We start from the raw sequence: 21206 nt of genomic DNA on the forward strand, positions 1-21206 counted from the left end.
ATGCTTGACAGTTCCCTTATATAAGCTGCTTAACACAATGATGCTATCTAGCTGTAGCAAGACCTGTATGCGACTTGACTATGCCTTTGTTCAGCATGTTCACTGCCAAAAATCAGAAACGCAGAGTAATATGTTACAAGTAAACAACTAAACTCGCATATCTTGGTGCTGTCTGTCGTATACCAACAATGACGTTCCACTTAAAGCCCTTAAAACTTCATGAAGTGGCGATGTACGTGGTTCTTCACGCGCCTACACTCTTTTCCCCCTCCTCCGACCTCTCCGAGACCGGCGCGCATCGGTATTGGCCAGATGCCGTCACGTGTGATCGCTCGCAGCGTTTTTTTACAAACGCTCGAGAGTGCCATCTTTGCTCTGGAGGCGCGGGCTCATTGAGGCACAGCGTACCTTTTTCGACGGATACGAAGTTGTGCTTCTGTGCGCGCTGTGCTGTGAAATACTTTTCGCTCAAGATTGACGTCGCGGTTCGTTGCCATGAGTGGTTGTTGCGCCATCGGCTACTAGTCGTAGGTAATTGTGCAAGACGTCATGATCTGTCACTCGGGTTTATCTACCACTTCTGCGGAAGCGGTTGTTTTGTCCACAATACATGCATACGTGTTCCGCTTGTCATTATGCGCCGACTGGTTTGAGTTCGCGGTGCTAGTTAGCGCGCTTATAATGTACGTGGAAAGGCATTCGAATTGTGATTATAAAACATCAGATATTTCGTGTTGCTGTTTTGAATGTACAAAGCAGTGCAGCAAGTGAAATTCAGATTAGTATACTCTCTTGGATTTTGTTGCGTGCTCGTATACTTAATAGGAAATAGCTCTCTGTGGCCCTTTTACGTTAATAAATACGCCGGGGTACTGGCGATGCAAGGAAGTGTAGAAATGAATGCCTTCGACTAATTAGGTGCGTGCATCGTTTAGGAACGTGACACAAACTTGTCATTTCGCATGATAGTTTATTTGCTATCTTGTGTGAAGCTTTATATCGGCGAAAGTAGCTCTCGCAAAGTAATCACATATGGTGGTATGCTATTTCATTCATAGGCTAGCTCATTCTTTAGGTGATATAGTTCATATGTAAGATACGTCCACAAGGAGGTCTTCTGAAATATGATCGGAGCGTCTAACCACTTCACGAAACAAGCACAGTGGCTCTAATGCAATAACTGTGCGCCCATTGACACGTTATCAAGGTTTTAGATGCCTCATCAAACGATAAAATTGGCCGTCGGCAACAATCGCCGTCCCACGACAACAGCGTAAACGCGAGTTGTTGCTTTCATTGAATGACAGTCATTATGAAGGCTCTCTGCACACATCGCGTATCATATGCATGATGAAGCTTGCACCACCTGCGTAAGGAAAAACAGCCGTCTGTCGCTTCGGGCGCTATCGTGCCAGCTAACACAAAGGTTAGCCATAGCAGCCGCACATGAGCGTTTGAACGATGTTATAATGGCGCAAAGCTTCTTCGCAGACGCGCTAAACTATGGTTCAAGAAAATACGGGCGTTCTCACTAATGATCACATTTTTACGTTTAAAAACATACTAAAGGGTGATAGGCACAAAGTTAACATCTGGTCACTGCGATGCCGAGTGACTCAATCAAGTATTCATCACAAGTACGCGTTGCGCGTGGCACAAAACAGAGCTGATATGAGCTAACGCTACACTATAGCTAAGACAGGGCTAGACGACTGGCACGAATTCTTTCAGCGAGCTGCCTACGGAGCAACCGCTATCTTCCCGAAAGGGCGTCTGCTATGCAGGAGCAATGCAGGTGGTGTCACGTTTGAAATGCGACTGCGAAGCAGAGGAGACTAAAGAGAAAAGCGACCGGAGGAAGAGAGTGTCGCTACTTTACAAAGTTTGAGGGGCTTTAGTTCTACATGCCACTCCCGTTTTTTCCCTCACCACTACAAAAAAAAAAGAAAACGTCATTTGGTTTTCCGCATGTGCACCAGCACACCATTTTACAGTGCAGCCTCTCATACCCGTCAAAGAACTGATCTAATAACCGAAAAACCAATGCGCTTGCAACAGTGCCTGCGCTAGCCATGTCAGAGTGTAATAATACTGTAGCAGTGAGCTCTGCATGACACTTTTGAGCCAATGTGCTGCCTAGAGAAGAAACGGCTGGCGGCGCGGTGGGCGTCAAAGAGTGTCGGCGCCCTGGAAGCGGAGGCGTGCGCATCTAGACACGCGCTCCACGTGGACGCGGCTGTTAGTCTCAGAGGTGCTTGATGTTTTCAAAACTTGCGGCACACCAGGGGCGGATCTCTGTTTCAGGCAGGACAGTGGACTGTGCGGTTGTCAGAGCCGGCGCGTGTTTCCATAACATCACGCCCATCCCGCTCGGGCCCATTGGCCAAGCTGCGGGCATTTCTTGGGAACGGGGTGCTCGAGCGGGCTGCTGTTCACGTGCCTCCGGCTGTGCTGCACGCTGAACTGATGCGGGGTGCCAGGCCTCTGCATGGCGCCCAGGTCATGGCTTCGGTGCGGACACCCCGAGGAGTGGAAGTGCGCATACCGCTTAGAGACGATGGTGCAGGTCAGTATAGGCGCTGGATAATCAACATATTTCCTTTAATGCGTGGTGTACATTGTAGAAGATTCGCGACTCCGGCTCCTACGAAACCCCGCGTTTCTTCGGAGCTGAATGTTTCTTTGTTTCACCCCCCCCCCCCTAAACAAGCAGTTTGAGCCCTCAATAAGCCCCCGAAGTTTTAGTATTTTTTTCTTGATCTCGTTACGAACACTGCTACGATAATACACTGCCCATCTATGCGTGTATGGGAATGAAATATATTGCCCTAATGCTGCATAGAATAGACTCGCTACAAAGGGCCGATTGTGACTGGAAGAGTGTGCCAATAGTGATCGCTCAAAATGGGAGCCCAGCACATTTTAGGAAGCCGCCGTGTGACAGGGCTGGGATTAAAGATACTTTGAAACCGACCTCTCTCCTAACTCAGATTGGGAATACTTATTAAAGGGACACACTTCTCTGATACTTGTCATTATATATGCAGTCCGCCATTGGTTAGAGTGTGCAGCGTTGTATGGTTGTGGTGTGTGTCCGAAGGTTGTTCTGTAGTTTACAGTGCTCGGTCAGGCTTGATGAGCTGTTTATGCTTATATTTCTGAGTTTGGGCGCAGCGCCATAGTGGCAGTGTGGCAGCTGGGGCTAGTTGGTATGACATGACGATAGGTATAGCGCGAGAACAAAACGACGACACAGAGACAAGAAGGACACGAGCGCTTGTGTCCTTCGTGTCCTTCTTGTCTCTGTGTTATCGTTTTGTTCTCGCTCTATAGCTATATTCATGCCATCATGGCGTCGACCAAGATCCTTGATATTCGCAGCGAGATCGCGCTACAGATGGCGGCACCGTCTCTGCGCATACACGCAGTGGCACTTCGTTGCGTGTGGTAGGAGCCAATTGTCGGCGGATAAAATGCGTTGACTACAGTGTACTCCTAATATCTACGCTCTTTTCTAATTAATCAGTGCACGACAGCTGTGCAACATTAACATTACCCACGAGTAAAGCGTATTCTGCCTTTTCGCCTAGGGTGACTCTCTTCACGCTTTCGCACTAAATCACGCCCTTGATGATTTGCTTGTACGTGTTTTGCTTGTGTTCCACCTGCTATGCACAGCTGTAGCATGGCTGAACTACTTATTTACATCTTTGTCGTCTGTATACTACAAAAAAAACGGAAGAAATGATCGTAGAAAGCCCGCAAATTTGTGCGAATAATTCAGTACCACCAAAATTAGTGTAAGTAACAGTGTAGCAAACAGCGCAACAGCTTCGATCGAGCAGCGCGAGTTCGTCGTCGTCTTTTCTGCCGACCAAATCTTTCGACACACACAAGTAATGATGACACTAGCCACGCAACAGCCAGAAACCCTCTACATGCTCGTTTCAATTATCTTTAATTTTTCTCAGTGTGGTCACCATAAAATATGGGACAGTCGATAATTAGAGTCAGGAAAGCCAAGTGACTGATAGAATTTTGCGCTACACTGCGTTTACCACGTGCACGCACATGTTCTTGCACCAGTAGAAATGTAAAAATTTGTCTGAGAGTTCTGCAGAAAGCTTTTATCGATAAACTGCATGCATGATAGTGCCAAAACAAAGACCTGGTTATTGGGACAAGCATTTTGTAGATAACAAATGACCACTCCAATCCGTCGGTCCCTAACAATGCCACACAAATGCTGAAGACAATGTAACACAGGCAAAATTTTCACTCAAGTTATACAATATTATATAGGCAAGCCGTCCGAAATCATTTTCAACGTCCGGGCTTTTGAAAACGTTCCTAAATCTAAGCACATGGTTGCGCATGGCAACTCTGTTAAGTGCAGTTCAAGTACCGATGTTTCACAGTTTATGTGATAGCAATATTTCCATGTTGTGGTACCACGGTCAGATAAAGAAAACTAAGGCTCCTCGCATGACTGGTAAACTAGAGGACTGTTGGTTCACACCTACCAATAATGCGCAAGTGCATGGCCCTGAGCTTTTTTTTTACAACCGAGTCACTATGAAACACTGCATTCACAGAGAATTTAAAAGTCGTCATATTTAAGAGGATGCCTAGAGCAGGTTGCGATATGATCGAAACAGAAAGCGGCACCCACTCCGAAATAATTCATGTGAATGGTGGGAACGACGAGGATAAACAGCACTCTGGAAAGTGGCACTCGCCAATCCTATTACAATGCATTAGCAACCGAGCAAGACCAAATGTTTTCGTACGTCGTTTCAGGCACACATAGAAGGAGCTACACTCGCGCTGACATGATCGGACAAACCACACTTCGAGAACGTGCATGACGTACACAACATATAGAAAAAGGACGTGGCTAGCGCACGAAGCACGGTGCAATCCACACTTTATCTCTTCGGCCAGTGTCCGCCAGGAGGCGGCTCCGCTCAATGTCATGGCCAATAGGTAAAATTGATGACTCCAACTAAGCACTGGCAACCTAGAGGCTACGCCCCTAAACGGCGACATAAAAGTCAACCTTGCAAGGAGATTTGTTACTACGCTGCTCGCGTTGAGAAGTGGCGGCATAGTTTCTTTATACTCGCCATCCTGCGCGCGAACCTAAAAAAGAAGGAATCCATGGCCAAAAACCACTGAAGTGTGCCGCAATGCGTGGTATCGCGGTGAAAAGGTGGCAACGTATCGTTTTATCACTTCCCGAAGGATGCAGACAACGCGCGACAAAGAATGGCGCAAATGAAAATCTTACGCAATAGAAAATGAGCTGATGGACACTGTGGTAGCTTCTGCTAATTAATTTGCTCACGAAGACTTAGCTTTCTTATGTGAGTACACCATTATTTATCGTCTGTGTATTCTTACCAATAATCGGGCACTGAGCATAAGTTCGTTTATGTAGGCAAGCTTATTGAGAAATTTGTTGCGTTACGTATGTGATTCTATTTTTTGCATATGCTTGTTTTCTGTGCAAGTCGTTGTGCTACTCATTCTGAATTGAGGTAGCTGTAATACTTCCCTCAAACATTTCTTTTTAATTCGACTATGTGTATATATAAGCCCACATAGCGAGGGTCGCGTGTGCTTAGCGTGCGTATATATATTGTCACATTCCTTCCCCAGGTTTTGTTATCATTCCAATACACTGTAGTTCTCAGCGCAAAGTCTACATGACCGCTGAATATTCAACGGCACTTGTATAAATGCCTTAGAAGTGTGGCAGCTTGGGCTAGTTGGTATGGCATGACAATAGTTATAGCGCGAGAACAAAACAACGACACAGAGAAACGAAGGACACGAAAGACACGAGCGCTATCGTGTCTTTCGGGTCCTTCGTGTCTCTGTGTCGTCGTTTTGTTCTCGCGCTATAACTATCGTCGTATAAATGCCGTCACGCTTCGCCGCTTCTGAGTGGATAAACGACCGATGCTCTGTTCACCGCTATCAGTGCCCGTGTTTATCGCTGTAATGTGACTTACCATTTAAGATCCACAAGTTTGGTCCAATAAAAAGCTTCGTTTACGACCTACAGTCCACTCCCTTCGTCGACGTAACGACTTCATGACAATACCATATCCGTGCATTGGTAGCGTGCGTAATGTGTATGCATATATCTTCTTTGAATATCAACTACTGCCAACATGAATAAGCCAGTGGTCGGAAGCACACTACCTTATTCATTACAAACTTTATAAGATGATCGCGAACAGAAAAAAAGGGGGCATTGCTATTACAATCGAAACTACGCCTCGCCTTATCTCAAGATACACTGGTACAGGCATAGCTCCATTCTATAATCAAGCGATCGGCATGCACATTTAACTTTTAAGAAGACACAGAACACAATGGGATACCCGTAATCGGCAGCAATAGTCGCGTGTAGTTATCTATGACTATCTCGAAAACTGTTAGGCGATTGCCTGCATCAGTGCAGCAACGCCACGCAAAAGTGCTAGAATCTTTCGGAGAGGCCCACTATACATATGAGCAGTTTCCTTCTTTAACCTCGATTGATAATGAATATGTGGGGTTTAACGTCCCAAAACCACCATATAATTATGAGAGACGCCGTAGTGGAGGGCTCCGGAAATTTCGACCACCTGGGGTTTTTTAACGTGCACCCAAATATAAGCACACGGGCCTACAACATTTCCGCCTCCATCGGAAATGCAGCCACCGAAGCCGGGATTCGAACCCCTGACCTTTGGATCAGCAGCGGAGTACCTTAGCCACTAGAGCACCACGGCGGGGCAAACTTCTTTAACCTCGGGATCGCTCAACAGGTTCTCAAACTTCAAGCAAATTTGATGCGGTTCGGCGAATAGGCTCAATGTTTGCGCGCAACGCACACGATTTCCGCTGTTTAGCAAGTAAAATCCTTTATAGCGATGAGAATGAGGCAGTGAGAATGACGAAGGAACGTGATCCGACGCTACAGTTAATAAAGTTCAGCGCAACGCCAGGTGAAAGTGCTGGGTTGACCCGGTGAAGCGCTGCTATCTTCAGTTTTTCGACCAATGTAACCAGCACACGGAGCATCTGTGTTTTGAATGCATGACGGCGAGCGAACGTTAAGAAGTTCCATAAAGCGAAATGAACTGCGGAGCCAGAACTTCGTCGCCGAAAGCTACGTACATTCATCGACCACTAAAACACTTGCAGTCTCCACGAAGTATACTTCGTGGAGACTGCACGGCTTCGACTTCGACTCTCGGAGTGCTTATAAGCACCCCCAGAGATTTTTTTGTTGCTTGCTCACCGGCGTTGTTAAAGGTCACAACGGTCATTTTCACAAGGCTCCCGGTCTGAGTTACACGTGTGAACGAAGTGACCTTCCGCGCATGATGTCTATCTAGATACCTCGGTAATGCCTGTTGCGAGTATATGCGTTGCTGGAGATAGCAGAAGTACACTCGTTCTTCTATGCAGTAAATTCACGCTTGTACACGCACGTGCAATCTGCGTCAGGAGCGAGAAGACAGCTGCACCGTACGCCGTACTACCATACTGACGCTTGATGGTTATGTGCAAGATTACGTGCGCGAATGCGCCCCCAGATGAAGTGGGGCATGTAACCGTGTAAGGCGCTGTCCAAAGGCACTGTGCTCCTTTATCGCGAATAAATATGAGGAGCCCCCTTTGGAACTATCGTGTAGGGAACTTCCACAAATGTGGAGGTGGCCTCGGGGAAAGGAAAAATCGGCTTCCAGCGTTGACGAAATTCATTGGCGTGGGTACCATTTTAACAGACTTGATACTGTTATGCGTGCGAGTCCCCATCGAACGTCCATGCCTCTGAAAAAGGCAATCTGTGTCAAGGCCAGCACGCCAGCCCGCCTGACGCGAACAACTCTGTGGCGTCATCACGCGGCAACGCCTGTCTGTCGCACAACGCATCGCGAGACCCATCAGCCCACGAGCCCGTTGCAGCAATAGGCGCCTTCCAGTCTGGCGAGTCTTGCGCAATGCATGGCGGCGTCACTTGTCTTTGGGTGCAGCCAGGTGCAGTGCAGCAGCTCCGGATTTCATTAGAATGACGCGGCCCGGCGGTGACCCCATTTGAGGATTCTGACCTCACGTCCAGCGGCGCTTCTGGTTGGACATTTGGTTACTCAAAGAATCCACCCAATGTATTAAAGAAAGCCCTGCGGCACGTCGAAAGCAGTAGACCTATGTGTCAGAGAAGAGAGCTCGGCTGTTTGAGTCTCTAAAGTGTCAGCCCCAGTGCCGAATTTGTAAAGCCTCTATTTCTTTGCTGTACATAAACCTTGTTTAACTCACCGTCGTCTCGTCCGCTCGTCTATCAGCTCTGCGCAGAAGCAGTCGCGAGCTGAGAAACTTACGCTACCAAACGGCTGGTGACCTTCCCGGTGGAGGTCGAAACAGTGGCACCTTCGGGGCCGTGTTGGCGTCGCCGTCTTTCGTAACAGTGAGAGCAGCGGTGAGATTTCGTGGTGCCCTTCGCGACGTCGTCGGAGGCGCGCGTTTCCTAACAATACCTTCAGGTGGTATGCGAGGGATTGTTGGTCAGCTGCCAGCTCGTAAAAGTAACGAGTGCTACGTGATGGAAATAGGCAATCGCAAAGAGTGTTCTATGCTTGCAGCAATGGCAAAAGACTAAGGCTCCCACTTTGATGCACATATACACCATAAAGCGGTTGAGAGAATGATCACCACCATAGTTCAGCGCAAGAGCATCGGAGAAGTTATTCGAAAATTGCAGATGGTGACCTCCTTGTCCTTCTTTTTATTCTTTTTTCTCCTTTAGTGTTAGGATCACGGCCCAAAGCAAGCGTCTAACCGAAGCAGGCTACCCAATTCTGTTACAGGTTTCTGTAGCCGAACGCATTCTCCAAAAGTTTCGAGAACAGGCGTGAAGTTTTGGAGTACTCGGGCTGCAGAGTAGGTGTAATCCCTTACAAGCACACAATTTCTCACAACTTAAAGAAAGTGGCCCAGAGGGCTAATGTACATGTCGTTTTTTCAGCGCCCAAGGGAATCTTTGCAAGCTCACTTGTGCAAAAAATGTTGCTCTTCCAGCTTGTCATAAGAAACACCGCGTTAGATTCGTTGATTGTGTATCCTGTGTCATCTACAGGTTTCCATTATCCTGCGGGCAGTGCTATATCGGGCAAACAAAACGGTGTCTGAATGGCAGATTCCGCGAGCACTGCTATAACGCGAGAAGTAAGCTTACGGCGGGAGGATTCTTGGCGGCACACTACAAAGGCTGTGGGTGCTCCCCTGATCTGTATAGTTGCATAGTTATTAGTCGTTCTAGAGATCGGCTCACACGGGAGATAAAAGAAGCCGAGGCTATAGAAGAATTAGGCAATTTGTGTGTAAGCTCGTCATCGATTTCCTTGTCAGAAAAGGAAATGACGTTCCTTGGTTGAGGATTACTAGCAAGATTAGTTGTGCTCTGTCGCGGATGTAAAAGATGGGTGTGACTGGCACGAAATAAACAGTTGAAAGCTTCGCGCCTACCTATCCCTACGTCTGTGCCGTGTCCTTTTCTTTTATGTACTGCGCTAATACACGCTACGTTCATGGATGACCAACTCGCCCGATCAGTAACCCTTCTTTTGTGGATTGTTTAATTAAAATTGCGTGCAAGACGCGAACACTCGACATTATTCCAGAGCTCGCGCTGAAGCTGGAATATTCAAAGGCACATGTGTATTTCTGCAGTGGTTGTATGAAAATCGAGGACTCCTTCATGAAACGAACGCGTGGCACGATCCGCATTGAATAAATAAGCTAACAGTTCAGCAAGGAGTTTAAAAAAATGCTCTTTAATATTGTCACTGAAATTTTGTGCACACAAACTAAGGACGTTCGTAAAATACGGCGTGAATGCCATGCAAATGCTCTAGATAGCCATTGTGAAAAACCCGTGATAAATATACTGAAGGTTTCCCGCATGTATGTGACTAGCTGGAGTGAAAATGCGTTGAAAAAATCGCCACCCAAGCATGCACTCAGTACAAATGTCTAACCAGCGGAAGCTGAAACGTGTGGCCTTGGTGTTCAGTTGTAGCTTGCACACGCCGTGGTGCTGAAGCTTTTCACAATTATTGATCACATGTTCGCGCTTTTCCAGGAGGCTAGGCACATGTTTGGTCTGGATTTACAAGTTTTTTTTAAGTGCTGCACACTCGGCCTTGCATGATCGCGGTTGTGGAGGAGTGCAATCAATCGTTAAATAGTTTCGGAATGTGCTAATCACAGTGGTTATTCTCGAACCACAGGCGATCGCAGAGGTTGCACCCGAAGTGAATGTGTCGTGGAGAAATTCGCGCCAAAAGCGAGCGTTTGCCCCGGGCAATGTTCTCCCACAATCACCTCATTGATGCCGCAAATCCGCGTTGTTGCAAGCGTTTGACAGCACAAGGTAACTCGGCGGCGTGGTTTTCAGGATCTGCCCACCACCGGCACTTTCATTCCCGTTTGCGATATGGTGCTGCTTGGAAGGCTACCATATCATCGGTACAGGTTTGCTGACTGCACTCGGCTTACAGGGCCTGTTTTTGTGCCCGGGATGCACTACCGGCCAAGCGATTGCCAGCTCTCTCAGGTTTACATTGTCGGCACTTTTCCATAGTTGAGCTATCTCCCGTTCGCGCTTTCGGCGCTGTTGTAGAGTTGTTCATAGCCATGTGGAAGGTTTCAGGAAAAAGTAATGCGCGCGTGCTCGACGCCACAGCGGGTGCGAGATGGACGACGTCCCTCACAACGCAGTCAATGGCGTACGTGCTTGGGTACGATGCTGCGATTGATGTAACTGATCAATAACACAGCCAATAGAGACCAATCGTGACACCACGGCCGGACGGTATTCCGTCTGGCTGCGGCAAAAATTGCCATTACATTGAATGTCTGCAGTATTTGACGAAAGGGCATTCCACTTGCTCGCAGTCCTACAAAAATGATTAACGTGAAGTGTCACCTTTAAAGGGAAATTCAAGAACTTTCAAAGCATGGTTCCGTCTACGAAAAATACATAATGGTAATGCGATACATTTGTTTTTGGTAATGCCAGTTTTTTAAATAAAAATGTTGTGAAAAAATTTGAGTCTTAGGGCTTTCCGCCTTTCATTTAAGTCCTGCCAATGAGGTGCCCGCTTAGCTCAGAAACACTGCGCTATTAGTCGTAATTCCCCAAAACGAATCAAACAGCCCTATTCTGAATTTTTTGTAATTTGACTTACTGTTGAGTATGAGCATCCCAGCTTAAACTTGCGTACTCAAGTATCCAGCATACGTGAGGGAAATACAACTGTTCTTTCAAGTTACTAGATAATTGTCCAGGATTTTAACGTAGCGAGCTTTATTTGCGTGCTGTCATTCTTCTTATTTTCTGTGCATGCCTATTCCACCCTAAATCCGAAATCAAAACAACCCATAAGTATTTGTATTCCATAGCCCTGCGTAACGTAACGCTATTTCATTTTTACTCATATGCTCCATGTGAGCGTTTTTTGTACAGGTGATGATTGATCATTTCAAAACATTTATAGACATCTCTGATTTCGTACACCACGCTGAAAGTTATTCTAAATCAATCTGAAGGTAATAGAAATCAGAATCGCTATCAGTAACTCGATACACCACACAGTCGTCTGCAAATGTCCTGAAAGATGACGTGATTCCACTAGTGATGTCAATTATGTACTAAAAATATTAAAGGCCCCAAGACAGAGCTTCGGGGCAGACCAGAGGTGACCGCGGAGACTTCTTAGGAAATGCGATTGAAAACCAAAGAGTCTGTGCGACAGGTATTCGCATATCCATGTAGTTACATTTTTGTCAAGTTTGTAGGCGTTTATTTTGCTAATAAGAAGGTCATGAGCTACAACGTAAAACACTTTGTGAAAATCTAGAAAGATGCAATCGACTGCCCGTCTTTTACCGATTGCTAGGGCTAAGTCGTGTGTAAATTCTACTATCTGTGTACTACAAGAAAAACCTTGTCTAAAGTCGTGTTGGTTTGTATTCAATAGGTTATGTTTAGCAAGATGCGACGTAAGACAACCTTATATATTGTGTTCCATTACTTTGCATATAATACTAGTTAAAGACACGGACCTTTAATTTTATACGCAGTTTTTATGCCCCCTTTGGTATACAGGCACAACATTAGCTAATTTTCATTTACTGGGAACGGCGCTAGTTTCTAAACTCTTTTGTAAAAGATGGCAAAAATACAGGCATAGAGATTCAGAACTACTAATCATTGCTCCTGCTATATCATCGGATCCAGTTGCTTTTCCAGGAGAAATATTTGTTAAGAGCTTAAGTACACCTTCCAAAGCAAACTCAACATGGGACATTGCTTTATTTCATAACAAAAAATCTACACTTACAACACGAGATTGGCGATTGCTAAATAAGGAAGAAAATTAGCTTACTAAATACGTCAACTTAGCGCTTTTCATCATCAATTACAGTACCTGAGTATTCCATATGTGGAACAGAATTATCGTACTAACCATTACGCCGGATATTCTTTCAAAATTATTTCGTCTCTTTTACCAAACGTTCTCCAAGCTGAGCAAAATGAGTTTTCTTAGCCGATTTCATCAAACTCTCGAAATGAACCTCCAGCCTTTTTAGTCCTCCTTGGTTTTTCGAAGACCTGAGCTTTTTTATATTTTAAGTACACCCTCCGCATCCTACGCAGCATGATGCGCATTTGCTTATGAAACCATGGGTCATCTTTATCACGTTTGGACGAAAGCATCCACGTCGGAGAGAACGTATCTCGAAGATAGAAAAGTTTATCTTTATGACATTCCCACAACTGCTCAATGCTCAAATTATCCGCTAATGTATCATTTTTGGGGAGTGTAAATCTTACGACTGATTCATTGAGAAGTAATCAGCTTTACAATTGAAGAATACCTTTCTTTGAGGTTTCTTTATTATAGATGCGTTTTTAAAACAAACATCAACAACGACAATGTTGTAGTTGCTCAAACCAGGTAAAGCATGAACGTCTAATACAATAACAGACCCATTACTTCATAGCAACTCCAAGGCATGGCCAGTACCATCATCAAGCGATGCTCTATGGGCATGTTGATTAAGTGCATGAGTGTCCATTAGACAAAATAAGGACGAGTACAAAGAAGTAGTATTGATATTCCTGGGAATTCCGCATGAAGAGTCGATTTCCGGTAAGTTAAAATCACCTCCAAGGCGTGGTCTATTTTTAAACACTCCAGAAAGCTGGACAACTTGATGAACTGTTCATAAGACGCACTAGGTCTACGATAGTAAGAGCCAAACACTAAGTTTTTACCATTTTCCAGCCGCATTTAACAAGCGACTGCCTTTACATCAAGAAGTGCGCGCTGCAAATGAACGCAAGGTATGCTGTTCTTTGTCGTCCTGAATTCAAGCTGAACCCTATTTGGACACTTGCAAAGAGGGTTCAGCTTAAATTGAGGACGACGCAGCAAGCAATGAAAAGAAAAATGGCAGGTGTAACCTTTAGAAAGAAGAGAACAGAGTGGATAAGGGAACGAACGGGGGTTGAGGATATCATAGTTGAAATCAAGAAGAGGAATCGGACATGGGTTGGGCATGTAGCGCGTAGACAGGATAACCGCTGTTCATTAAGGGTAACTAACTGGATTCCTAGAGAAGGCAAGCGGGTTACGGGGAGACAGAAGGTTAAGTGGGCAGATGAGTTTAAGAAGTTTGCGGGTATAAATTGGTGGCAGCAAGCACAGGACTGAGTTGACTGGCGTAACATGGGAGAGGCCTTTATCTTGCAGCGGAAGTAGTCAGGCTGATAATAATAATGATGATGCTGTTCTTTACAAGAATAAAGACCCTCCACCATGAGAATTTTTATCGCGTCAAAAGCAGTGGTAGATTGCCGGGAAGATTTCGGAATCAAGAACAGAAGAATCTAACCATGACTCAGTGTCTAGGACAACCGTGGGCTGAAGAGTACGCAGTAGGCATCGAAAATTGTTTGTATTATTCCTAATGCTTGCGACTGATTAATAAAACCTTAAAAGGCAGTTCTGCTGTACGCTTACACTGAGGTCACTGTTGGACTAGCTCTCCCGTCGAATCATCAAGCCAAAAACGCCTTCCCCCTAGATGTAACCTATCATACTTCAAGACTGCCTTCTCGCCTTCCGACTTATTCACTCTGACATCGTCCCGCAGCTTCTCTTTTTTTTCCTGATAGAGTGTGAAAAATCTTCAAATTTACCGTAACTGGTGCCTTTGAGTTTGAATTCGTCCGAGATCACATATTGGCGGCATTTATTAAGTGAATTTCACTGTGACTGGATGTGGTGTTTTTGCCATGTATGTCTTTATGTGATGCGCACGGTCACTACTGAGGCCTGTGACACCAAGCCTACTTTTGCACAGTTCTAATATGAGTTTTTCAGATTTGGTGGCAGGGTCGTTCTCCGATGAATCGTTAAAGTCACGAAAGACCAGGTTATTTCTTTGCCTGTTTTCGATGTCATCAATCTTTTGAGTGAGAGCAGTCAATGCCACATGGTCATCCTGCTGCTGATCAGACTTTTTTGCAACGGTATCGCGTACCTAATCTACTTTACCAATCTTAGCTTCCAGTGAAAGTATACGGGCTTTCAAGTTTTAGACATCTAGGTTGAGTTGGTTGTGTTTTTCTTCAATATAATTCAACTTGGACATCATTTTGCTTTGCCCATCAAGGAGCTTAGAAAATTGCGCATTCATCGGGTCTGGGTTATCTTTAATATCTCCACCACACAGCCACAATATTAACAAATAAAGCACTGAACTGCGAAAAATGACAAACTGACGTATAGATTGCGTTATTTCTAATCATGGCCGAGAAGATAACATAGAAAACAGCACTTATGGTAGAACCGGCAAGGCCGTAAATAATTTCTTAGAAAAGATTTCAATGGCACCAACCTGCGTAATAAGTAGAAAACTGGCGAGTGCTTCCGCCATGCGGCCGGTTCGACGCCCCACCGTTGAAATAACCTCGCGGACTATTTGTACCACGAGGTGACCGCTAAAGTCATCGGGTGCAATTGTTGTCTGCTTGAGGTGCAGAAAACGTCAAATTCCGTCTATAGGAAGGATTTCTGATTAGTTGCCGGGCAGATGTTAGCGTTTTCATCGAAGACTGCGTTAGACACACTTCATCAGGAGCGGATCCCAGCGGCAACGCTGAACAGCCATGCGACAAAGACCTCGTGGCACAGTCGTCGCAAATGGACGCCGCAATACCCGCTGCCGTGAAACCACGCACCCAGACAGCCTGCGTGAGAAGTAGAAAACTGGCGAACGCTTCCGCCATGCTGCCGGTTCCACGCCCAGCGTCTCTCTGCCGGTTTCTAAACTGTCGTGGTTGGGGCTGTTGATAGCTGCAGTTCTTTCAGTTTCTTGGTTACCCTTGCGCTAAAGAATAGAATGGATATATAGAGATGACGAGAGCTGGTTCAGCTGGTTGCGCTCACCTCGGTTTAAAAAAATGACCTTTAGTGCGACACAAACTATTAACAGCCATTATTTGGCTTAATGTATTGCTAACTTGAACTGCTCCTCTAAAGGTAAGCTGCTTTAATTTTGAACTGTCCACTTTGACACTTCCGTTGTTCTATAGAGCATGTTCAAGTCTCTCCGTGCTGTAAGTTCTTACATAGGATACGTTCAACTTATTAATAAACCTTGAAAAATATACGAGTTATATTTTGTTTTGTCTGACGCTTTCATGCTTTGACGTTCCTAATGAAAGTCTTCATATCGTTGGAGAGCTTGCCAGTGTCTTGTTTACCTATCGTACCTCCAACTTCTACTGCACATTCCGTATTAATACTCGTCGTATAATCATTCATTCTTCAAAGCTAAGGCTGATTTTCTCGATAAGAAATGAGTATCTGTTCCGAAGCGTGACTTTGAATTCTTTTATTTTCCGTATTAGGTCTAGCTCAGTAATTGCTTTCTTGCGTATAAGTTTCTGTCGTTCCTCGTCAAAATCCAGACAAATTCGAGACCTTAGCATTCAGTGGTCACTGTATTCTACCTTGCCAAGCCCTTCCGCATCCTGCACGATGCCTGCGTGTGCACTCAGTATGAAATCTACTTCGTTATTACTTTCACCATTGGGGCCGCTTCATGTCCACAAATGGTTCACTCGTTTTCCGTAGAAGGTATAATAATAAATTATGGCGTTCTGCGAATTCCACTGCATAGCGTTGTTCAATGCCCGTATGTAGTACTGACATTTACAACGCCCAAATTTTCATTACGTTCTACACTAACTTCATCATTATGCATACGCCGCATAAGCGCTAACTACGGATCAAACTCATTTTGTTATATTGCAACACATCAAAACTTTGGAACGCGTTATCTTGTACCATCTCGGCAACCATGTCATTTCGCCTGTACAAGCGATTTCTCCGCAATATCTACAAAACGTATAACAGTTATACTTGAATTCATGAATATCATCCCAATTAGTTTTATTGATATGCAATGTTTCAATAGCTATTAACTCTTGTATGTAATTATTCCATTCCAGCACACTGGTATCTACTCAATATTTTCCTTGTTCCCCTGCAAATTACTACTGTTAAAAATGGACCCCTGCCACTGCCCTTAAATGGGCTCTGGGGTCCTACATATATATTATTAACCACCAATTCTATGTATTTTACACAATAAACTCATTCATTGATTGATTCAATGAGTGATTGATTGATTGAACTCCCCCTTCCTGGTATTTCTGGTGCCGATGCTATAATCCCCTAATACCTCGTCTCTAGACTTCTTCCTTACATTGCAGTCGCGAATATTTATTGTATATTGTGTTTTTACCTTACTCGATGCCTATTTTATGTCAGCATCGAAACTTTCAACTACAACGTAATAAAATGACAGCATCGTCTCTTTTATCGAAAGAACATCTCGACCTTATTCTAACTTTTGACGTCACACAAATGGTATCAACACCGATTCACGGTGCTAACATTCTTGATTTAGTTTTGGTTGCAACGCCTACAGTGTTCAATCGCCTATGTATATTGATGGTCTGAGTTGCCACAGAATGATGTTATGTGTACTAATATTTCAGGCATTCAGTAGTTGGCCTTCAACCAGATGTACTCGTAAGTACAAAAAGGAAGACTTCTCAAAAATCAATCAGGAATCAGATACTTTTCTTGTGCGTTTTGAGAAGTTCGCTTTCATGCGAAAAGTTGAGAGCGATTCTTTACTCTATAAGCAAACATTGCAATATGTTATTGACAAGTATTTGCCACTTGTCCGTATTCAGGGTGACGTCGACATACCATATGGTTCACCAACTTCTTCAGAAAACTCGATAACAAAACGAAGCGTTTTTGTGGGGCTGCTAAACTCTCAAACTGCAATTCCAAATGAAAAAAGTATTTCGCATGCCTGCGAGAGTGTAATCCAATGTTGCAAGAATAAAAAAAACATTTTATAGAATATTCTTCTCGGTATCCTTCATGATAAGCCACAAAAATTTTGGAAACTTCTACCAACCAAACACAGCGCTTCTCATAATGTAAATCTGCCATATCCTGACAGACCACCTGTTGCCACTAAACATTGATCCGATATTGTGTACAAATATTAGTGCTCTATTTTCACCCAACAGCCTGACACAATAAGAGGTACGTTTCCTGACTGGAACTTTCCCCACATGCTTTCAATTCATGTCATATCAGAGGCCGTTACGGCTTTAATTGACACAGTTAAAGCTGAAGTTTTATTCAAAAGATATATATTTTTATATATAAATTGTTTTTCAGTTTCACTTTTCAGTTTTATTGAGCATTTTCTTCACAGAGTTGCGAAAAAGAAAACGCAAGGATAAGAGCAAAAAGCTGCTATGTTAGCAGCTTGACGAGGCTCCTACCCCTTTTAACTTGGCGTTACAAAAATCCGCAGAGCACAAAACATGAAAAAACAATTTGACGTCGATTTTCGAAACTTGAAGAATGAAGGAAATAAAAAGAAAATACATCAAAATTACATCAGTTTCAGGTTTACATAAAATAAGCAATTCACAAAGAGAGAAAAACAACAAAAAACAAAAGAAAACAGCATGCGGTCAATCATGAAACAACGCACACGTTGCTAAACGGCTACCAAAGTATTACAAAATGATTATACAACGTTTACAACACTGGGTATGCGAAAGCACAAGTTTTAATGCACAAGGGAAACACTGACGAGTGAAATGTTGCATGTTTTACTCCTAAAAAAAAGCAACGAAAAAAAATGTCAAAGAAAGCAAACATCATAGGATGCCATGTTACACACGAGCACTATTATAGGGTGTTTCTTTTACATATGGTACTGTAGCCGGACAACTAGAAGAAGCTAAACTACACGCCGCCATTTTGGATGAGAAGGTTCTTAAGTTGTTTTTTATGTATAATAAAGATGTCAATGTTTTTATTTTCAGACATGTTAAAACAAGCTGGAATACAGTGTTCAAGTCTTCTCAAACCGTGATTAGTTCGCGAATAAGGAATGAACCAGGAAGGCCTTTTTCGAATGTCATAATAGGATTGTGTATTTTTTCTGAGGTTACACAGTTTAAGAAAACAAGCGTTGTTTGATAGCGAGCTTTGTTTGTATTTCATAATAAGGTTTAAACTTTGTATGTGATCGATCGGTAAAATCTTATATTCTCTGAATAAATGACATGTATGTGCGTCGTATGGTACGTTAGCAATACGACGAATTGCTTTTTTCTGCAGTAAAATTATTTTGTTCCGATTTGCTTTAGATGTATCTGCCCACACTAGACTACAATAGTTTATGTGAGATGAAAACAACGTATTATAGAGTAAAAGTTTAATGTTTGCTGGAAGTATCCGTCGAAGTTTAGAGAGAGCACCACACGTCCTAGCAATATTTCTAGTTACTTTATTAACGTGTTCATCCCAATTAAGATTTTCATTAAAAATTACTCCTAAATGTGAAATATATAATTTTTTTGCAAGGCGAATGAACAATTGCAGGTTTCAAAGTAAAAACGGTCAGGGGGACCTACTTACAAAGAGTAAAAAGAGGATTAGTTTTTACGGCAGCAAACAGCGACGAAATAGCAGGTATATATAAAAAATGTGAAAAAAATTGGGCAATACAAGCAATAGTGACAATTTGCTTGAAAAAAGAAAAACAAAAGTCATTCAAGTCGTAAATTATTTAACAATAAGGTTTCAACAAATTTAGAAATACACCACATAAAACATGATTTTAAATCAACAGGCAGCATGTTCCACAGTGTTACGCATAAAAATCTTGCCGTCACTTGACCATAGTTGGTACGTGCTTTAGGCAAAAGTAGATTGCGGTTACGTGAAAACCTCGTGTTGTTAGTATCTATGAGAGTAACGCCTAAAAGACTAGAAATGTATAATTCAGTATTAACGACATGGAACAGGATTATTAGAACTTTGTAGCTAAATAGTTCATGAAGAGGTAAAATGTTCTTCTTGCGAATAGAGGGGGGGGGGGGGGGTGCTGATGGCGCTGAAAATTGGTTGAAAGTGATGAGTCTCAAAGCTTGCTTTTGTAAGCGTTCAAGATGACTTATATGTGACCAATATGCATTTCCCTATGAAGAAAGCCAGTGCGACAGATGACTGTAAATAATTACCTAATATAAAGGGAAAAAGATTTCGGTGGAAAAGTAAGATCGTGTTTTGATAATCACATCGATGCTGAAAGACACCTTTTGAGTCAGGTCCTGTACATGCTCACTGAATTTCAAATGTTTGTCTAAAACAACGCCACCAAAATTTGTGGATGATAATGCATGAATGAAGTGTTTATAAAGTATCACTGATAATGAAGGGAAGTTTGGAAAGAACCGCAGGGAATGCAACACCGTGAAATTAGTGTTTGATGGATTGATACGTAACATATTCGATTCACACCATAAATGAACGGTATTTGGTTCGGCGTTTAGTGATTTTAGCGTAAGTGGATCCTTTTGTGTGGTAAAAATAGTAGTGTAACCAGCATAGAGAAGAGCTTTAGTACGTTTCAAGTGAAGTTGTAAGTTATTTATCAATAGCAAAAACAGGAAGGGTCCTAGGATTGATCGCTAGGGAACGCCAATGTTAGTTTCTTTTAGAGATGAAAAACAGGCAGTTATCTGAACAACCTGCATCCGATCAGTACGACGGCTTTTAATCAGCTGTAGAAGTGGTCCCGATATGCTGTAACAGTCAAGCTTATAAAATAAGATGGTGGGTTTACTTGTATCAAAGGCTTCGGTAAAATCAATAGACACAGCTCCAAAAAGAAGGCTTTCATTCATTTTCTGTTTAACCCTGTCAGTGAAAGTTATTAGTGCCGCTTCAGTCGAAAGACCAGTATGGAAGCCACCAAATTTGTGAACAGGTAATATGTTGAATTCGGATAAGTATGTCATTCAGTGGTTGTAGGTTAGTTTTTTAATTACTTCAATAAAGGAAAGTAAAATGTAGATTATACGATAGCTGTTACAACATTTATGATCACCTTTCTCAAAGGTGGGGATAAGTTTACCTGCTTATGGCGTTGATGAATTGTACGAGTCTACAAAAACAAGAAGCGAGAGCCTTTTTCAAGAAAACAAAACCTCGAAAGACAAAAACAAGGTTTTGTTTAGAGTAAAAAAAGCCTTACACAACGAGTAGCTGACCTTGAGCAGTATTCGCGCCTAAATAATGTAATGTACATAACACAGCAACCTAGGAAAGCTCATTGAATAAATAAGGTAAGATTGGGGAAAGTTCTTTCGATACAAGTTAAATTTCAGAAGAACGAATTTGATCAAGCCTGGGCCAGCATTTTTAATAATGAGATAATAATGCTAACTTCATCTGCTCCCGTGGTATACAAAAAGAAAGGTTTAGGAGTACGGGGAAGACTTGGCATAGAGAGTTCCGACTTAGTGGTTTAATTAGTATCCACAGGGGCGCTGAAATGAAGGTATTCTAAGATCCCAGTCCGAATAACATATCCGCTTAAGTCATCAACAGCACTAAAGTGGTCACTAGCTAATTCTTACGAATAATCTTCTCGTAGCCTTTATCAACCAGCCCGATTCCGAACGAGTTGAAGGTTGTCCCAGTATTAAAAAGTGGCGTCAGAACGGATCCTTCAAATTA

General features: G+C 43.3%; 1 protein-coding gene across 1 annotated transcript in view; it reads left to right on the forward strand.

Moving 5' to 3' along the window:
- LOC119159806 (calcium-activated chloride channel regulator 2-like) overlaps positions 1–21206 on the forward strand; it is a 665495-nt gene that overhangs the window by 498035 nt on the left and 146254 nt on the right. The window contains exon 11 of the mRNA XM_075888302.1: positions 2305–2566. Coding sequence (XP_075744417.1) covers positions 2305–2566 — 262 coding nt within the window. The remainder of the gene's footprint in view (positions 1–2304; positions 2567–21206) is intronic.

Source organism: Rhipicephalus microplus, chromosome 3 (genome assembly GCF_043290135.1).
Source record: "Rhipicephalus microplus isolate Deutch F79 chromosome 3, USDA_Rmic, whole genome shotgun sequence".
Taxonomy (NCBI): domain Eukaryota; kingdom Metazoa; phylum Arthropoda; class Arachnida; order Ixodida; family Ixodidae; genus Rhipicephalus; species Rhipicephalus microplus.